At 41.9% G+C, this 20,635-nt stretch overlaps 1 protein-coding gene across 4 annotated transcripts in view; it reads left to right on the top strand.

Moving 5' to 3' along the window:
• Positions 1 to 2,382: 2,382 nt before the first annotated feature.
• LOC6555188 (aminopeptidase N) overlaps positions 2,383 to 20,635 on the top strand; it is a 29,937-nt gene continuing 11,684 nt past the window's right edge. For 2 of the 4 annotated variants that reach the window (XM_015153528.2, XM_026980586.1), the window contains exons 1-4: positions 2,383 to 2,529; positions 3,045 to 3,140; positions 11,352 to 11,997; positions 13,106 to 13,141. In XM_015153528.2, the coding sequence (XP_015009014.1) occupies positions 11,973 to 11,997; positions 13,106 to 13,141 (61 nt within the window). In that variant the 5' untranslated portion in view covers positions 2,383 to 2,529; positions 3,045 to 3,140; positions 11,352 to 11,972. The remainder of the gene's footprint in view (positions 2,530 to 3,044; positions 3,141 to 11,351; positions 11,998 to 13,105; positions 13,142 to 20,635) is intronic. The other 2 variants (XM_001981588.3, XM_026980588.1) reach the window with 1 other exon arrangement.

Here is a 20,635-nt window from a genome sequence, read left to right as displayed (position 1 = left end):
TGATGCTCAAGACACCCACTTGTGGGTGAGTGGTTCGCTCTCCATCCCATATCTTTTCGCCACTTTCTTTCGGTTGAAGACTCAATTGGCCGACACAATTGGCCATGTTTGTGTGCGTCGGCCTGACTAGGAAGTAGTTGGATGTTCCCACTGGCAAGTGAAGTGGCAAAGTGCTGCTCATTTTCAGCTCATGCTGATTAAATGCCCCGTAACAACGATCAGTGGGTCAAAACGGTGGGACAAAGCATGCCAATTGTGTTATCGAGCAGAGGACAGGCTCAAGTGCACAACGCACTTGTTAACACAAGCGATTTTCCATGTTCCATGTACCGAGATATGGACAAAGACGGCTCCCGACCTGAATAGTCCGGAGTTGGAAGCATTACCTCATGGTGTTGACTCAGTTGGCGTTGATGAACGATATTTGCTTGCGAATATCTCGCTCGTGAAAATGTTTGAATTTGATTCGGGCTCAGCTAAAAGTGATTCAATGTCTTCCAGGAAAGTTCTGGCACATCATCAGCCCCATTTTTGCAACCTTGCAACTCCATTTTCCCCATCCGTTTCGTGTCCAACACCGAAGAAAACTAACAAACTAGAGTGCGGGCATGTTTTGTTTGAGGACTAAACTCTGCTTTGTTTATTTGCCCGCCAAGCTGTTGACTAATATTAGCCAGCTGGCCAAATTCAAGCGCTTCAGGTCAGCTTGTTGTCTTGTTTTGTGTACTGCCAGCCATTGAAGTTGAGTCATTGTCAAAGTCGTCTCATTTCGGTATTATTAGATGTGAGTAGCGTGGAACTTTCTATCTTTCTCTCTGCATAAGCCCCTATTACTCATTATATGCTAATGAGGGCTTATCTCATTACATGTTAAGTATACGCCGCATTGACCTTCGCGTAGATAGAAATCTAGGCACACCGAAAATTGTCTAGGTCATGATACCCGGCTGCAGTGGGGATACAAACAGATGCCCAAAACCAGCAATGACAACGTGGAAAACTAACATAAAACCGATACAGTACATAAAACTATGCGCAGTCATTGTGGCGCCCTCGACTGCCAGAAATTCCCATATATTCGGCTGCCAAGGACCGTCGAAATGAAAACAAAAATAAGGAAAACAACCCCTTGGGATTTTCGCCGCTGGATTATTTGTCGGCCGAGCGTTCAACTCCACGGCATTGCGTCACTGGATGGCTAGAATTAAATCAATAGGGACAACTCCCACGCGGAGCGCCAAAGTGGAGCACCAGCGCCCGGGACTTGGAGAATTTGCATTTCCGTGGCCCATACTGAATGGCCAGTATTTGGGTCGTCCAAGGATTGCTACTGCTATTGCTAATGCTTTAGCTGCAAGGACATTTCAAAGGCGGTCGGCGGTCGGCGTTTCCGTTTCAGCTTTTCGGCTCTTCATTTCATAATTTCTGGTGTTTAATTAATTGGTTTTTCGAGTGAGTTATGGTGCCTGTTCGGTGCCACCTAGAAATTGGCTTGAATTAGGGCCAGGATATGAACTCGTTTGTGACCCGCTTTTTATTGGTTTTCCGAAACAAGTCTGAATTATTTATTGGTCAGTTGAAGGCAGTGCAGTCACGTTATTGATGAACCATTTAAGTGGTTGGCCAAGAAACAGGACATGGAAGTTAGTTTTACGCTTTCTATCACCTCTTGGCTATTTCCGATATTAAAAGTCTACCGCTCGTGGATTGAGTCACTTCTGCATTTTGGATTCATTAATATTCTGCGATTGTGTCACCACTGGCCAAAATGTGGCAGCTAACACTTGTTCAGATGATTTGCGTACAATTGTGGAGAAGCCATCTGAGTCATCGTGGCTTATCCGCTAAAAGTGATTATCTGTCTCTTGTATCTCTTATGAACCCTTTTCCACTCTATTAAGTAAGAATATTTGAGAATATTTGATAAAAAACCTTATAAAATCCCTAAGATTTATACCTATGCAATCTCTATCGAACCATTTAAGCCAGTTATCCAGCTAATCTATGAGCTACTAGCATGTTTTACTTTACTTAAATAAAAAAAAAGTATATTATCAAAGAAGGAATCTCATTTTGAACTATGCACTGCAAATTACTGAATGCTGAAACTGTAAGGGGAATTAATAATATTATTATTAAAAATTAATATTAATATTGAAATTAGAAAATTGACATTGATTTCGCTTAAAATAGTCAACACTTACAGAGGCAACAAACTTTGTAACTAGTAAGGGGATTCTACAAATTGAAAAACTTGCCAAGAGTATTTGTTTTGAGTGTTCAAAGTTCAACTGTTCGCACCGGCAAGCAACTGCCTTCGAACTCGAACATGTTCGATGGCAGCTGGCTGGGTGTTTAATTCGAATCGCTTTCAATATTGAACGACAGTCTTCTGGCGCAATTGAAAGGCGACGGTTTTGCTTTTTCGGAGCGCGGGTGCTACCAAAATATCAGGAATAATAAAAGTGCCGACCGCTCGCGAGTTTTGTCTTTGGCCAAATGCGATTGCTATAACGCTTATTTGATTAAGTACGCAAGTTTTGTTACTTTTCTTTGTTATCTCAGAGAGCGTGCGTGTGCGTTTTTGTTGCCTGTTCCACTACCACAAAGTGGGCGGCATTTGTTGTGTGGGCGTTTTGTTTGCCATTTAGAACACAATTTCAGCGTTGGCTGAAAACTAGTTAGCCAGATAGCACACGTTGTAGCATTTAAAATTCAACTTCTTCCATAGCCAAATCGGTTGAACAAAAGACCGGCAGGCTAAACTTAAAATTTGTAACAATTATAAATAAAACAACAAATTTAGCTGCGTGACATTGCCCCTTGGCGGCCAAACAACAATAGGCGGTTTCCATCGATTTGCATTCGTTTTCCCCCCGCTCTAATAAAAATCGAAATCCAAATCGAAATCAAAAGCACACACGCACTCACAAATGCACGCTATCAACAATCAAAGTGTAACAGTCGCTGCAAAGTTGCATATGATCAAGCTAAACCAAAAATAAAAATCATACTACAATTTCTTGTTTCATTTTGGAAAACAGCTTGAAAAAAACCAGAAAAATCTGAAAAGTGCCCAGCAAGCTGTAAGGAAAGCCTACGAATTGTGTGGTGCCAGCCAAGTGGAAAATTCGAACGAGGTGAGTTTGGCAATCGCTTGGATTGATTTCTGATATTTGGGCAGCCTGTGAATGGGGCGAATCCGAAGTGACCCGGGCAACTATTGATTTTGCTGGGTAGGCAGGTGTCCTTCGGCCGAATGCAATGCCGGTTCCGAGTGCTCCACAGCAGCTGGAATTCCCAAGGACGCGCCTGCTGCAGTGCTTGAACTTTTCACCTCCTGTGAAAATGCACCGCCCCCTCCCCACCGAAACAGCTGGGAAAATTCTCGTGCATGCTCTCTCTCTCTCTCTCTCTGGCTTCGCCGGCAGCGTTTTCCGCTTTTCCATGTTGCAACAGCACGAGAGTGTTTCCATTTCAATGCAACGCCGAACAAGTGGCAGCAGGCTCTCTTAGCCGGCGCTTAAAAGCGGCACGTGGGTGGCTCTTTGGCTCCGGTGGTGCCCCAAGTGGTGTGGGTCCCTAGACCCGCACCACCATTGCGTATCAGAGACATTTCGGCTCCCAGGGGGCACCACTTGTTTGGCCCTTTGCAGTGCTTCCATTGCTGCACATAAAGTCATTCTCAAACTTTGAATTCCTTGAGGAGATTTTGTAAAATTATCGTACGTATTCTAAGAATATATATGTATCATATGTCATATGTCATATGTCATATGTCATATTTTTATCAGGGAAGTTTCACCTCCCAGCGATCAGCAGGAAGTAATTTTCAAACTTTGAATTCCCTAAGGGTGAATAAAACATGCTGATTGCCATTTTTCCGTTTTTATAGATAATTCCTATGAATAATAGCACATTTTCATAATGTCGTGTTGACATGATGTGTATGTTGTATATGATGTTGTACCTATGATTTATGCCTGGCATGAATCGTTTTTCAGTCAAATCTTGTGCGTAGAGATGTCTAGGTCTACCATAAATTTCTTACTGTGCATGTGAATAGGCAGTTTATGATCAAGCCTGTGAGTAAATGGGTCGCCTACATGGGCGACTAAAGCGCCTGCAAGTATGATTTTAAAAACTATTTACACCAAGCCCACTCAATAAATTTGCCTTTGTTAATTTCTCACTGCCTCTTTGCGCTGCACATTTCGCATTAATTAAGTTTGAATGGTGCCCAATCGGGCGGCAATCAAGTACAGTGGACACTCTCCCCCTTCGACAAGATTGTTTCGGTTCTATTGGCCTTACACCAGTTTTAATTTAACACTACAGCGATTTTGTCGGCCTTTCAGCCAGCACAGGCATATGGGAGGCTTTATTTAGATAAAAGTCCAGCGATAAGCGCCTCGCAACGTAAAGAGTGTGCCAAAAATGGTAAAACAAAACCGAATTTTAATAAAATGCCATATAAAGGGGCTAGTTGTATCCGCTCCATTGTAATTTCTGATGCGAGGGGTTCCCTTATCTGTTTATTTGATTTTCATTTGGGCATGAGCTCATAGGCGGCTGCAGATTCGGTTTCGCACCCAGGTAGTGCAGGCAAAGAAGGATCAAGTTCCCTATATGGAATGGTCTTGCCCTCCAGGAATCCACCCCCCAAAATTTTGGGTATTGATTTCACATTACTTCCCCTTTTGGCGCGTGTTTTCACTTCATTTTAGTTGAATTGCCCTGCGATTGTCTCTTTTATTCGGGAAAAGTAAATGTTTTCTGATTTTGTAACCCCTTTTAGATTGTTATTGTGTGATTTAATTTTTAGCCGCTATGGCTTCGTTCGCTGCATTTCAAAGGCGGCTATTTGCATAATTGCATTTGCCGCACATATATAGGGCGTCCCAGCTTTTTCCACTCCAATTTCAGGCCATATTTTCACCCGTGTATTTGTGCCACCCATGGAGTTTTAGTTGATTGCTGCGTTTTGTGGTTTCCCGTCGATTTTCATTTGCGTTTTCCTCCCCGTTGAATTGGATTCGGCTTACCTTTTTGTGGTTTCGCACCTTGTTGGGATTTAAGGGAAGTGAAAGGGCGGGATGAGAAAGTCTTACTCTGATTTTCATACAAGAAATGTTTATTTTTTCATACAAAACATTCTTCTATCTCAACTGAAATCGCATTCCATATTTTATTAATAAATGTTTAATAACAAAACTGATTACATTCCTGCTACGTTCCTCTTATCAACATTATTTTCTCTCTTTTTTTGTTCATTTCCACCTCAAACATATGGAGAATTTCCGATTGTGTTTCCAGTTCACCATCGGTCCGCCCTTTTAATGCAATATGTAATGGTTTCTCGCGTCGGTTGATAGGCTTTTTATTGCACAATTCACGCGTAATGTTTATTTCGTTGTCTAGCTTGGGGCCCCTCGGTAAATTGTTGCTAGTTTCATGAGTCATGTGATAAGAACAAATGATAATTGTGGCGCTGCTGCAGCGAAAATACCAACAATTAGACGAGGCACCGCCAGTTCGCCTGCTCATTAAAATGGAAAAGCGAGCGAGCAGAAAAGCAAACAGAACTATTTCAAGTGCAAAGTGAGGCGAGAAATTCTTGCGCCCACCCAATTCATTTTTGTGGGCGGTGGGCGTCAGGGGGCGAAGATGGTGGGCGTGGCGAGATTTCCTAACTAGCCCGACATTTTCCACTCTCACTATCACGCTCTCCCCGGCCTTTATTCACAAATTATTCACACACGAGACTCTATATGCAATATCAACAAGCACGCAACGCACAAGCAGCTGTCGTAGAAAAGGCATAAAAATTTAAAATTTTTGTTGCCACCTTCAAGGTCACCGAATATCGTTAAAATGCCATGTCGTTGGCTTGAAGAACCAGAAAGCAGAAAGCATTTGTTTGCCATTAAGCTTACGTGTGCAGATCAGCGCTATATATATAAATATATATGTATTCATGTATGAGTATATGCACAGCCGACTGCACAGAATTGAATATGTGAGCGCAAAACTTCATTCATTCATGAGCCTCACATGATTGATAAGAACGACGGCAGCCTGATAAACTCTGCCCAATTGCCTTTGACTTGGGCCGAGTGTTATGAATATTAATGGTCCGGTGACGTCAGCAAGTGCATCTGACAGATGACAAAACAAAAGATCAAATGCAAATGGCGAGGGCAGCCAACTGAATGAAGATGAATGGGGTTTGAATGGGAAGGGCCACGAGCCACAAAAATGTATGTGCACTACACAGAAGTCCAAAGATTGCCATTCACATTACCTACTTTTAAAATATATATTCTATATTTTCCAACAGAAAACAGAGTTATTGCGCTGTATAGAGTAACTTCTTCTTGGGCTAGACAACAGCTTGTTTAAATAAAATAACATTGTGGGTGAGGAAGCCAGAGTTACGAAAATATTCACATAATCAGGAATGAGGCGGCACTTTTCTCATTACCACCGAGCGAGCAACTGACAACTGGAGCTGCCACAAACATTTGACATTTTCATTTGACTTAGTCGGCGGACAGACGAAAATAGCCACAACCACCTGCAGCAGCCAGGGCGTAACTAATTTGACACAAAAAACAACAGAAACGGAGAAAGGGGATTTCCTCGGAAAGTGCACCAAGTTACCATCAGATCGGCCATCAGATACATACTGTAGTTATACGAGTATCCATCAAATGGACAAGGGGTCATAAGCTCAACAACCAACATGCAATGGCGTTAAATTTTTATGCGTGCTATGGAATTATGACACAGTGCTTTTGGGTGGGAGGTTGCGTTGCAATTGTGGGTGTGTTTTCCCTTCGCCATCGCCTGGTCACGCAATGCAGATGGAAAGCCGCAGTTTTCCGCCTCAAGATAGCTGGCCAGAATTCGCTGTGGGGGAAAAACTTACACCTTTGCAGCCATGACATCAACTTTGCCGGGCAGGGGGCATTATCTTAATGGAGACATCGCAATTTATTAGATTGTGTGCTCTTAAGTTTATCACGTAAATTAAATATGTGTGTAATCTCCTGTAATTGTTTAGGCGCCGACTGCAAGGGGATCCTACTTTGCGAAAATTAACTCACACACGCTAATGAATTGACTTTGGATTTCCATGTCAAGAGTAAAACCTAATAAGATCACTATATGCAGTGAATAACGTTGAGTTTATCGCGGAAATTAAATACCTTTGTTAGTCTCATGTAAATGTTTAGCGAAAATGATCTCATGGTAAGCCTAACAGCTATGAAGAAAATAATTAAAAATATCTGCAGTGAGTCACATTTAGTTTCGTTCTTGGTTCGTTGTTCCTTAAAAAAGCTACAAATGTGATCTTGAATATAATCCAAGAAATTAGTGACTTATTAGACATGATAAACATGAGTAATCATTGAGCTGGTAGCTCCCTAATTAGCCCACTCTTATTCGAGTTCATCCAATTCGATGCCAACATCAACATTGGGTGCAACTCATGCCAGTTCGTGGACTTGGAGACCAAAGCCCCAATAACCTTGAAACGGTACCGCGCTTACGTCACTGGGTCCACAAATAGAGCCGAAAAAAGGCGTCTAATGTCCGGCTCGGAAGCATTAACCCACTGCCACCCCCAGTGACCAACGACCATCGCAGAAGTGACAACGATGAATGTCACCGAGACTTTTGACGGCAGCTCCCCCACTCAATGAACGCGAAATTGGAGCGCACGCTTCGTTCGCCCCAACGGTGGGCCAATAAAAGCTCCACACGTCCGCATTACAAGTGTAGTTGAATAGATATGGCAACAGATTCGGATGATTTACGGCTCCTTTGATAGTGGCAATGGCAACTTACTCGGCCAGTGGCCACTCATCAGATCACCTATTAAAATAGACAACAAAAATAAACGTAGACGCGGAAAAGGAAAATTCGAGGGAAACCAACGCAGCGATTTGGAATTCGGCAAATCAAACACTAATTCTGAACCATTTTTGTAGATCCGCATTCAAACGCCAAAATGTGCGGTAAACACATTACCTTAGCCACATTCAGAAAAGTGCTAAAGATGTTTATTGGCTTATTTCTATAACCGAAAATGTGCAAATGTTTGTTCAATTAAAATGCCATTCCGCATAGTTTCGGCTCAGCAGCTGCGAAATCCCAGTGGTTATCATTAGTCGAACCACTGTGTACCCTGGAATTTGGTTGCCTTTAAAAAGTTTCGGAAAAGGCAGTCTTAATAAAGCTGTTGTGTTTATTAAGGAGCTAAGAATATTAAGGGAAATTAAGTGATATATTGTGTAAATTAAGCAATTATTATATACAAAATCTTGGAAACAATGCATTTCTATTGGCAAGTCCCATCAACAAGAGGCTAAAATCGCTTTTTCGACCAAATTGGCTTATTTTCAGCGCGTTTGCGGTTAATTTTCTTGGAATAACCTTACAGTTCACTTATGGCACATGGTTGGTCCTCCAAATAATTATTATTTCTGCTCTCAGATGGTAGTTGTTGCGAATAGGGGGCTAGGATCCCTAGCTAATGAACTTACATACTCGTATTTATGAACGCAGTAATACGATGCTCATATTAAGCATACGACACGTGCGCCGCATTGGCTTATTTGCAGTTGGCGCCGACTTTGCCACCCAGTAGCTCTTTGTAGATGCTGTTTTCTTTTAGCTAGAAATTATGATTGATCTGGCCGGTAAAGTATTTTTCTGACGCCGCATGCTGGGATGCTGGCGCTGACCCAGTTTCGTTATTTACTTTCAATAATATCTATGAATATATTCGCCTGACAAAAGCGTAACGAAAATGAATTCTGGAGCATTGTTGTTGTGCTGTCTGAGCTGTGAGTAAATTGCTTATTTATTTTAATATATTATTCGGCCAGAAACAGCAGCGAAAAGTGACAACAATGACGTCGTCGCCGGCCCGAGAGCAAAGCAAAATAAAAAGCCAGCAAAAAGTGCTATTAATTCGCCATATCCCCTTGGGCTTGCTGTATTGTTTGGCTTAATTGGTTTTTTAGTCTACCCAAAGTTGAACCTAATGATCTGTCATCAGCGCTTACGTATACGTAATATCGGACGGCCCACAAAATTGTGGGCGTTTGTAACGCTCAGTAATAATAATACTGACAGAATGGTTATTTCGTATAGATTATTAAGTGCTCATGCCTGACATGAGTAATACGTGCAATTTGCATTGCTAATTTCCAATTTGTTAACCTGCCAGGGAAACAATTGACAGAAGCCACCAAATTTATAAGTTGCCCGTGCGGCTGAAGAACTGAGCAATGTATGCATACGAATGCTTACGGTTATTAAAACTGAGTTCGCGGAAACAATTAAGTCATTAGAAGAAGAGCTACGTGAAGTCGCTAATGGGCACCGAAACTTGTGCAGATTTGACTGTCGCACTTGTGACCTCGGGTCAGTGCTACACTTGTAAGCCCAACTCCAGGCCCAAACCCTTGTCGTTGTCACACGCCAAGTGGAAAGGAAGGGAGTAGCTGATGAATAACCCATGAATAACCCAAGACAAGGCCATGACAATTACATAATTACCAAGTTGTGTGCTGGCAATTAACTCGACACTCCATTCTTGATTGATGGATTGATGGCACCCGTAGCGAGCTCAGAATGAGTGTCCTTTGCGTTCAATATTTACACTCGTTAAGCAATAAAATGATTGAACATCAATTGAACCACTTTTCCAATTTCCCATTGTAAGGGCTGTCGAAGGCTGCACACACAGATTTAACCCCATAAATGTCGATCTAAAGTGCGTAATGTAAGCACTAATTGTTCCAACAAACCACGAAAGCTCTTGCACTGGGAAGTGCGGGTCATCCCGGGTTCAATGATTATTAATCAAACGCCAGTTTAATTATGCGACTTGTTAGAGACGGACGCGCAGACAGACACTCGAAATGGTATTCATGTAATCAGTCAGAATCCCCGCTTTTCCCTCTGCGGTCTGTGGCTTCAATTAGAATTCGTTCCGCCGATGGAATTGATCGCCAAGCGAGTCGGCCCAAAAATTGAAAGTTTACGAGCTTGCTTTTTTGGCACTAGAATGAGGCATTCGGTTGTTGTGTTCTTGGCGCCCAATCGAATGAATGTCAAGTATGAATCCATTGAAGACCATTTCACTTGATGGCCCTTCGTCGTGACAATTGTCTGATTGTCCCTCCATCTTATTTTTATTACTTAATATCTTTCGTTTCTGTTTTTGGTTAAGTATTTTGATTGCTTTCCTCCATTTGGCGTACGAGTATCTTTGGCTTCGAGCCGCGTTCCTCTGCAGTTCGTGGCAAACTTGTATCGGGTGCGGTTCTTCGACTTGCCTCTTCAGCTTTTTTGTTTGCAATTTGTTTCCGATTTCGTCTGGATAACCCAAACAAGTATGATTCCACCGATATTCAACACTCGTTTTTGGGTCTCAGCCTTTGGGCTTCGCTTCGCTTCGCTTCTCTGACATTGAACTTGCCGCTTAATCATTGTCAAAACATACGATCTCGGTTCGCGTTTGCCCACAATAAAATTAAAAAAAAGAAAAAAAAACAACGTATTGCATTCAGGCTTCCAATAAACAAATTTGGTCTTCCTATGATTTATTTACTTCTCGCTGCTCGTATTTGCATTATAAATTAGTTTTCAATGTACGGCACAAACATGGACAAAGTGACATCATGAATTGTATAGCTTGTGCAGCTCTAGTTGGAGTTTTTACTGATTTTTCCACTATGAAAATATATCTGTGAAAAGATGGAAGTCTGGATTTTATAAGGTTTATTCCAAGGGTTTTTGATTGAAGGTGCCATGATATCGGTGGATTGGAATACAATTGTAATACCAATCCAATTATCATCATAAATACTTTTTTTCCTGTGTTCTTCTCAACATCTCACGTGCTGAAATATTTTTTAAGCAAACAACGAGCAAATGAAAACAAAAGTAAAGCCGCAAATCCGTGGGCGCTAACTATGCAGATGCGTGAAAAATTCGAGGGGGAAGGGTAATTGAGCGAAAAGCGAAACGGAAATGAAGGAGCTAAATATTCCAAGACGGAATGATTTGGTTGGCTATTTTTGGAGCAAAAGGCATGCGAATCGTATATATTTCCCAGTGCAATATAGATTGAATGTCAAGGCAAATTTATCGGTGATGGGTTCAAGTCAAAGGTCTTGATTCCACGCCCCGTTGATTGCAATTATGCGATGTGATTTACTGCCTTTGACCCCAACAAATGCGAGGTTAACTTTTTAACTTGTATTTTGGTCAACTTGGCGGAGAGCATTTACTTACTTTCCTGTTTGATTCTTGCCCCAACCCTTTTTCAGGCCAAAAGAGACAACATCGCTGAACGAGAACTGTTGGGAGGAGGCCAAGCCCAAAAAGCGAGGACAATACAGCCGTGGATCCATGCAAATTCTGGTGAAATCTCCTCTCTGGAGTTGCAGCTGAAGTTGGAGCTCGAAGATTCAACTGGCAGATAGAGTGCTCGGGGAGCACATTTCCGCACTTGGTGGGACAGTGCAACTGTGGCACTGTGCATCTGTTTGTACATACTGCATCCATCCATCCAGCCGAGATGCAGACGATGCCCGGCCACTTGCGCGCCATAGATCTTTGAGGCCAGGCCTGCGATATTTGGAGAGCATTGCTGCTGGTGCCGCAATCGGCGGATGAATTGTAATAAATAGCCAGACAAACGAATACTTGGCACAAAACTAAATAAGAATCGAAGAACGCGGAACACGGAACGCGGAACGCATTGCAACACAGATTTTCGGATTCGTATCCATTCGAGGTGTGGAGTGCATTGGCCAGGCCGCTTGGGTCATAATCCCCATACCCCATCACCATCATCACCACTTTCTGGACTTCTCGTAGGTCGCGGCCAAAAAGTGTTCCAGGCCAGAGGCAATCGCAACAGGAGCGAGGTGTACACTTTTGGCACCATGGAGGGCGGTTACGTCAACGAAGGTGAGTAGATTCAAGTGGGTGCCCTGCGATGCCCAAGAATGCCTTTCCTTGATGCAATTTTATTTCGAGTTTGAAATGCTGTTGATTGCATTGAGATTTATTGAATTTCATTTGGCCATTTTCTTCTCATTTCTTGCTGCGCTAAATGGCTCGGAGTGTAAATGAAGTGCCATGCATTTTGGCAGTTTACCTTTGGGCCATTTGGAGCATAACTGAAATATGTAAGAAGTGGCGCTTATTTCTTGGTTTTGATTAGACTAGAATTTATATACTTTTTGGATGAAACAGCTTCTGCCTATAAATATGCTGCTCATATTTTAAGATCGCTTCAAGACCATTTAAAAAGGTTTTACATCATTCGAGTTATTCCATTTAAAGGAATAAATTCGTTTGAATACGTAAATTTAGCTTTACGCTTGTATTAGTTGGACCGTTGATATATATTCTTGGCTTATTTATTCATAAAACTTTTTGTTTTGATTAAGGAAATATACCTCTGGCTGCTGTACATTTGCACGACTTATTCGAAAACCAAGCAATTTTAATTACTGAGAAATGTATTTTTCATCAGCTAATTTTTCATAGTCGCCCACCAGTGCATATAGGATATACACATATAGGATACGGACGCCATATAGGCACTTACATCATGACTGTTTTCGACAATAAATACGAGTATTTTCTCATTCAGTTTGCGGTTTCTATGCGATAAGCTCACCTACAATACCTAAAAATATTTCTCGCACAATGCAGAATTCATTCAGCAAAATACTGGCAGATGTGTGAGCAAAACATTTGACTTTGAATTCGAATTCTACAGAATCTAAAAAGAACGATGAGATCTGCACAGTGACACCGAATTCTGCAATTTATCAGCAGTGCAAATGCGATTGCAAATAATTCAAACAGACACTTCACTCACCATTAGTCAGAGCACTGAGGCAATACATCTAGATTTGCAATATTTGTTCTACTTTGTATTTTTTGTTGTATTTGGCAAACACTTTGGCTAATAGAAATATAGAAATAGACAATTACGTTACCTGTCTGAGTCAGAGCACAGCACTAACCCCAATATACCCGAATTCTTATCGAATACCTGCTGCAGAGGATTCTGACGCCATAATGGGTGTGGAAAGTCCAGGTAAATTGAAAGATCTTCCATTTAATCACTCGTGCTACACACGTCTTCATAAGCAACGCATAATTATGGTCTGTGGCCAGGTGGGGAAACTGGATTGGCATATGTATGGGCCCTCCCATCATTTCGACGACGCCCAATTAAAGTCTGAGATATGGGGGAATGAGCTTGAAAGCCGGTTTGCCCACCAGTGAATCCCCCTCATTCCTAGGGCCCCTAGATCCATTGAAATCGGTCGCTGACACTACATATAAAGTATCTTGTGACGCCACAACTGCCCATGTCGCATTCTATTTGGGTTTTATTTGTTTTATTTACATAAGAGGATTAGCGAATGTAAATCGCAGCCCGAATTGGCGATGCCTATCATATTTGATTCCACGTATTTTCTAGAAGTAATGGCATGCAAATAAAGTTCTCTATACAGTATTGTGAAAAAGCGAAGCGTAAAGTAGTCGCCCGCTGACAACTGAATGTTCCACAAAAGGCAAAACTGTCTGTCAGACGGATGCTGGGATGCTGGGCGATTTCAATTAATATTCATTTGGACGAGGGCAAAAACTGTCATAAATTATCGGTTTTGCAGTTCCTTGAGCGGCGTCTTCAAGTACGTGGCGTCAAAAGTGCAACGCGGTCACGTCTTTCACGGTTGAAAATTGTTTTCGGAACTGGCTTATGATGTCATCTCCGTGGAGCCAGCAGTTTTTAAGGACTGCAAGCGAAACAAAACGGCAATAAATTGGCGGTCTTGTGAATGCCGAAAACCAAAAACCAAAAACCAAAGTTGAAACCAAAGCTTTATTCCTGGAATTCTTTGGGGCAGCATAAAATCTCATATATCTTCTGGCCATGGCCTTAGGATCGCCTGATGCGGTTTCCCTCTCGTTTGTCTGGCCAAAAAAAAAGAAAGATTAGTTTTTTGTTTATAGAGTTCACAGGAATCGCTGATGGCAGTCGAAATACGTGTATATATTTATTTGCTCTTGAATTCGGTACATAAACACACTTCACAGCTGCGCAAATGTTTTAATGAAGCCAACTGAGTGCGCCATTAAATTGTAATTAAACTATGTTTGGCATCAGCATTTATGACATTGGAAACATGCTGTAAACAAAAGAAATTATTCTGTAAATCAAGCACTAAATTAGTCATGCTTGGCTCGCCATCAAACTGACCTTGTGACCTTGCGCGGCTGTGAACTATACATTTTGTGTGTAAGAACATAAATAAAAGCCCAACGATGACGACAGCATGACAAATGCTAGCCCCTAGAGTTTCTGAGCACCAGCGGATATATTGGCATACGGACACTGGGAAAGGGTATGAATACTAAACCAATAAATAACGATTCCGGAACGATTCCGGCATTTCAAGTCAAAGAATCTCCAACTATAAGTTTCACTACATTCAGTGATCAACATTAGGAGTATTTAATAACGCCTCTCTACATTTGAAGACTTCATTCACTCGCCTGTTTGCGTTGCAAAAAGTTAGGCTATTTACTCACAAATAATGAGGCTATCAAAGTTTGCATAAAACTCGCTAAGAAGTTGAGATAAAGGCGTTAAGCCCAACACCTCCCACTTATGACAAATATAAAGAGATCTGAAATGAGGTAGAAACACGTTTTAATTGCCGTCAAACAACTTTGCTTGGGCATTCAACTTTTTTTCAAATCGTTTAACGTGTTCAATTACACGACATGGAAAATGCATCTCAGGTTGCTCAATGTCGGAATTTGAATGGGCCATTCGATACCATTTACTCTAGGGATCAATTGTTTCAGGCGAACGCCAAGACTTTTTGAGTGACACATTTTCCTGAACAGTCAATATGTGGAAATTGCTCGTGTCGCCGCGACTTGATCATTTCTATTTTCCTCCACTGTCCCCATTTCGCTGAAATGTCAATTTTCATTGTCAACTGGAAAATTGCATTCTCCACTGCCATTTGTGGTCCAAGTTCAGGCCAATATCCACAATCGCTGGCCAATTGATCGGCTGCAGTAAGAAGAACACGTGATTTGCATTTAAATTGTTTTTGGCCAGCTCCTCGAACGGATTGCAACCGAATTCTTCGCAAGTCGCCGTGTTTATTTGCATTGGCGCCTCGCCGGTTTTAAACACGCAGAAAATATTCTATGATAATATACATTACTAAAATATGTAGAAAATATAGTCTTTTTTATATAGAATATTCTTCATACTATTTGTTACTTACAAGGACTGATTGTAGGCCAGACTTGCTTGAGGGCTTCCCTTATTTGAGGTATTAAAAATCAAGTCGCAGCTTTTTCGCAGTGCATCTAGCCGGTTTTGGCCCTGAACGATTACCGACTTGACCAACAAGCGGCGGCAAATAATCGTGGAAATGACGTCAGCTCTTGGCGCTCTTGTGCATACAATTGAAATCAATTTGCAGCAGCGCCAATTGCTGTTGACATATTTCATCTAAGGCGTTTCATTTCAATCCGAGCAATGAAAACTATGCTCATGTGGATATGCAAATTTTATTAGTCAGCAGTTGAGTTTGTGCGCATGCGCAGCCATTTTCATTGGGAGCAATGTGGCCAATTTCAAGCGTATGAAAGTGGAGAAGTCATCAAACTTTGGCTGAATATTTTTGCAAAATAGGAACTTTGAGCTGTCTTCTGCCGCGTAAATCACTGCCAATTTGCGAACTAAGAACAAGCAAAGCCGTTTTCTGTCGATTTTATCTTGCCTTAGACTAACTGCCTGTCAAATGCTAAGCATTTTTCAGCCACATTATTTAGCAGCTTTATCGCCAATAATAATATTAAATAATTTATTTTAATGGTCAGTCTAGGCTAAATGGGGCTAAGTGATTTTCGGTGTAGATTTCAAGCTCGGTCTTGGCATGCAAAATTGCAAAATGGCAAAATTGTGGTTTTTCACCAACGTTCTCTAACGAAATTAGCTGAAATGGCCAACACAAAAGACCAGGGGCAGCTCGTGACTTAGCCACCGTCACAGTGGATTCGAAATGCCTCAAAGTAAACGGCGTTGAAGGCGAAAGATGCTATCCATCAGTTGGCAGTCTGGAAAAGCCGGCACGTATTTGAAGCCCCTCTAGATTGGCGTTTAATAGTCAGATAAATTGTCGGGCCTCTGGGCACCTGAGCTGCATATAAGACTTGAGCTTGAACGTTTGTCATAATGCGGAACAGATTCTTATCGGCCATTGTAAATGCCAGGCTGCAGATACACAGGCGGTGGGTGAAGTTAAGTGCAGATATATGGGCATATATCTGTGGTTGGATCGGAGCAAGCTTCGCCACCCACACAACCCATAATTGGATTACTCCAAATTCACATAATTGGCATCCGCAGGCCGGCTCTGAATTAGCGCAAAAAAGAGAAGAGAACGAACGGAAATGTGAAAAAATCCCCATGGCAATTAATCAATTTTTTTTAATAAAAACAAACCTTGGGCTGTGTGGCGTAGGCTGTTTCGACGATTGGACACTGACAAGCCCTCGGGCGGAGATCGTATATGTGCAGGGAGATTCAGAGTGTGTTTCGAGGTGTTGCGGGCTTCATTAAACTCAAATTGGCTGCCCCTTTCGCGGCAGTGGATAAATGACAGCGATAAATCAAACACCGACCAATGTCAAAGTGGCGAGTGGATCTGGTGGATCAAAGTGGCTGGATAAGCCACCAGCACATGCGACATGTGAGGAACTTAAGTAAAGCCACTTACGAAACTGTTTTTCGTGGAAAACTTACTCACCTTACGCATTTGGCCAACATTTTCTTAGATCTGAGCTAATGTGGCACTTAGAGCACGCATTTCTGACAGACAATTATAAATAAAATGTTTTGAAAATACTTTCACCAAAAAGGCGTGACAATGTCACTGCCAGGCAGCTGAAAACGAAAGCCAAATAACTTGGCTCACTGCCAAATAGCTTCCGATTAAATGAGCATCATAAAAAACCGAGCTAAAAAACAAAACAAAACGTCAAGTTAACAGTGTGCAGTCATAATTTAAATTGCGAATATTTCCTGAAAGTAAATAATAATTTAGGTATATTTATGACAAAACGCGTGTGTGTAACGAGCAAATGATTGGTTATACGCGATGACATTTTAATTCCCATCAAGGTCAGCTGAAGTGGGAAAAAGACTATTTAATTATACAAAAAAATTACAAAATTACGTGCCAATTTATTTAATGACCTGATATGGAAACCCTAGAGGGCGCGTCTACTTCGATGGAAAGTGGGTGGGCCCAAGTCAGATATTCGCTCTCGATAAGACTCAAAATGCTAGCTGAAATTTACAAAATTTGCATGAAATAGGAGGGACTTTAATTGCAAAGTAAACAATTACAATAAATTAAATATTAGACATTTTTATTGCTGAAGCACAGAACATCGCACACATTCGCCATTGGGCTTTTGTAAACTCTTCCATAAGTTTCAGCATTTAACTCCCACATTTACATGTATTTTTATGAATAAACACATTTCTGTTGACTCGCAAATATGCCAGCAATTGCAAAACGCTTAGGCGACTTATTACAAAAAACGCCAACCAATTTAGTCGTCAAATCAGAAACTCATCAAAATTGTTGCATGCCATAAAACAATCAAAACTACTTGTAGCAAAACGCAACGGTTCCTCTTATCAATTGCGAAAACTCTTAAAAAATTAAGTAATTTTTTGCTACACTCGCTTGGGTTACGTGTCGTCGATAATTAAAACAGGGAATTGTTTTCAGACTTTAGGGCAGTGAAGTGACTTGGAGGGGCTTCTATTATAGAACCCTCAATAAAATGTAAGACTGTGCCCCTGACAATTTGAACAGGGAAGTCTTCTTTTTGTACCCTCTTTTGGCAAGTTTGAAGTTTATTCAACCTGAAGTAGTTATTCCCGCCAGGTAGATATCATTGCTTCTCGTCCACTTTTTTATGGCATTTTGTGGCGCAGACTGGACATGCAAAATTTTTGTTGAGGAGCTTCACCCACGAGCTGCATGAGCGGCTTTCTGGCTTTTGTATCTCGAATCTCGTGGTTTGTCCGGCTAATTAAAATTGGCTCGGTTTATGAGTGTCTAAAAAGCACTGACGGCTGCTTTGTTGCCCGGTGGCGTCATAGTCATTTCGTATTGGCAAAATGGGAATGAGCGCTAATTTAATTTACAAATTAGCCGAACTCGAAAACTGCATGGCAAAGTGTCGATTTGAGTGCTTTAATTTGTCATTTTTTCAGCTGCGAAAGGTTGTGCCTGGCCTGAATAATGTAACAAACTGATCGGTAAACTGTGGACAGCGTGTATGACTGGAATTTAGATCTTACTGGGCGGAATTTTAAAAATAAATTTGGAGCAATGTACATCAGTCACGTTTCTATACACGTTATATATAATTGTACAGATCTGGGTAAACTTGAACTGTATCTTGTCCCATTACTATTACAAAATTCATTCACGTTGCGAGGTGTTACGAACATATATCCTAAACTATTAAAAGCAATTATGGCAAATATTATATTCTTTTAGGCTTCTTTCGATCGCGCCTCTACAAAATATTCGGTGCATGCGAAACGGTTCGTTTTGCTCGGGCCTAATGGTAATCGTATGGTAATTGGCGGAGTGAAACGAATTGCATTGCGAGTTGCACGTCTGTTGGGGCAAGAAGTGGCGTGGCGAATGGCCGGGTGCCACGCCCACTCCGGGTAAGGGTGTCAACGGCAGTTGATGATAAATCACAGCCCAAACAGCCAGCCAGATCCCAGATCCAAAGACTTGTTTGTCGCAGACGCATTATTTGGATGCCAAATGTTGTCATACCCACTCCAGCATCCCAAGAACTTGAGATTCTTGTGCCTCTTGGGCGCAAAGGTGGCAAGTTCTGTTGGCTATGGCACCATATCATCCGCTTGCATGCTGACACAATGTGTTGGACAGCTTTTCTCATCGAGGGGTTGCCTCAAGAATATCTCCCTAGCAGAATATCTCCGCCCATGGCGGTGATACACAATTATAATTACTATATGTGCTGGTAATTCTTCCCCCAGCACTTTTGGCTACCGTTGGGTAACTGCAAATAAAGCGACTGGTTTTTTGGTGTTCAGTTTCTTTGTGCGCTGCTCTGCGCCGGAAATGCGACCCAAAGGGGTCCAACACATCTGGAACTTGGCTACCAGTTGGGGCATAATTAGGTGCATTGTCTGGACGAGTTCATTAGCAGTTTACTGGCTTTGTTTTCCCTTTTGCAAGTGGAAATATTGAATATTAAAGAAATACAAATCGCGCTTTCAGGCGGGTTATGTTAATGTCATGTTTCACTTTCCATTATTTCCATTTGTTTGCTTTTCTTTCCCCAAAACCGAAATAAAACTGTGTGCAATTCAACGAAATGGAGTTGGAAGCGGCGGATATCAAAGCAAATGGATTAGGTCAAGCTCGGCCAGAAGTAAACAAGCATTTTGTTGAGGCGTCAAAGCTAATGCCTACAAAGATAGAAAAGCCGAATAAACATTGAGGCGTTTGTGAGTTCGCCAGATGAGTACGAGATGAGATTTGTTCGTGGATGTGACAAGAAATGAATGCTTTATTACCGCGGTGCATGCAACATTAGCGATTGGAGCCTAGCGATCCACGAGTTATGCTGACGTTTCCGCAGAATTTTTCCGGGGCCACCACACCCACTAATCATCGAGTGAATGGTTCATTAGACCCATGCGAAATGCGGAGAAATGGGGAAAAATAAAAGCACCAGAACACAACTCCATTGGAGTTCCTCGACACGTTCTGGCCCGAGTTCACTAAACTCATGGCCGATGGGATCAGTTGGCTCCCCCTCTCCCTACCCCTTCTCCTTCCCTCGCCTTTGTAAACATTCAGCAATTGACAATGCGAGGCGGCTAACATTTGTTATTGTTAAGCGCAGACATTTTGGCTGCCTCTGCAAAACCATAAAAAAGAGGAGCGTATGGCGTAGAAAGACGAAAAAAGCCCCACATACAATGTACTTTTGTTTAGCCACTTAAGTGGGGCCAATTAAAGTCTAACGCGACTTTGTATGTGACATAATACCGCTGTGGTCTTGTACAAAAGCGCCTCGCGGTGTCAACTTCGATCTTGCAGATGTTCTTATGACCTACATAGCACTTCTCCTGCAGCGAAACATGTGTTTTGATTTTTCTTCGGCGCTGTACTCGCTGTAATTAATGCTGAAAGTGTCAGGAGACTTCCTTTAAGGCACTTTGGCTCCCCGAAAAAAAACTGGGTCAATGAAGCAAAGGGAAATGCAAAAAGCTGCCAACAGATCCCTGACACATGGCGAGCATTAAGACGCAGTGAATCAACCCAGTTTCGGACCCACACTTGAAGAAGGAATGAAGAGAGCGTGAAAAGGGATTCCATGCCAGTGGCTATCGCAGTTGGGGCATCTTTGTCTGGGGCCAGCTGAATGAAACTCACTTGTAAGCATGACCAGAAGTTGTTTACATAACCCACATACCTCGTAC

The sequence above is a fragment of the Drosophila erecta genome, unplaced genomic scaffold, assembly GCF_003286155.1.
Source record: "Drosophila erecta strain 14021-0224.00,06,07 unplaced genomic scaffold, DereRS2 tig00000000-arrow-pilon, whole genome shotgun sequence".
NCBI lineage: Eukaryota > Metazoa > Arthropoda > Insecta > Diptera > Drosophilidae > Drosophila > Drosophila erecta.
This window is presented reverse-complemented; position numbering and strand designations above follow the sequence as displayed.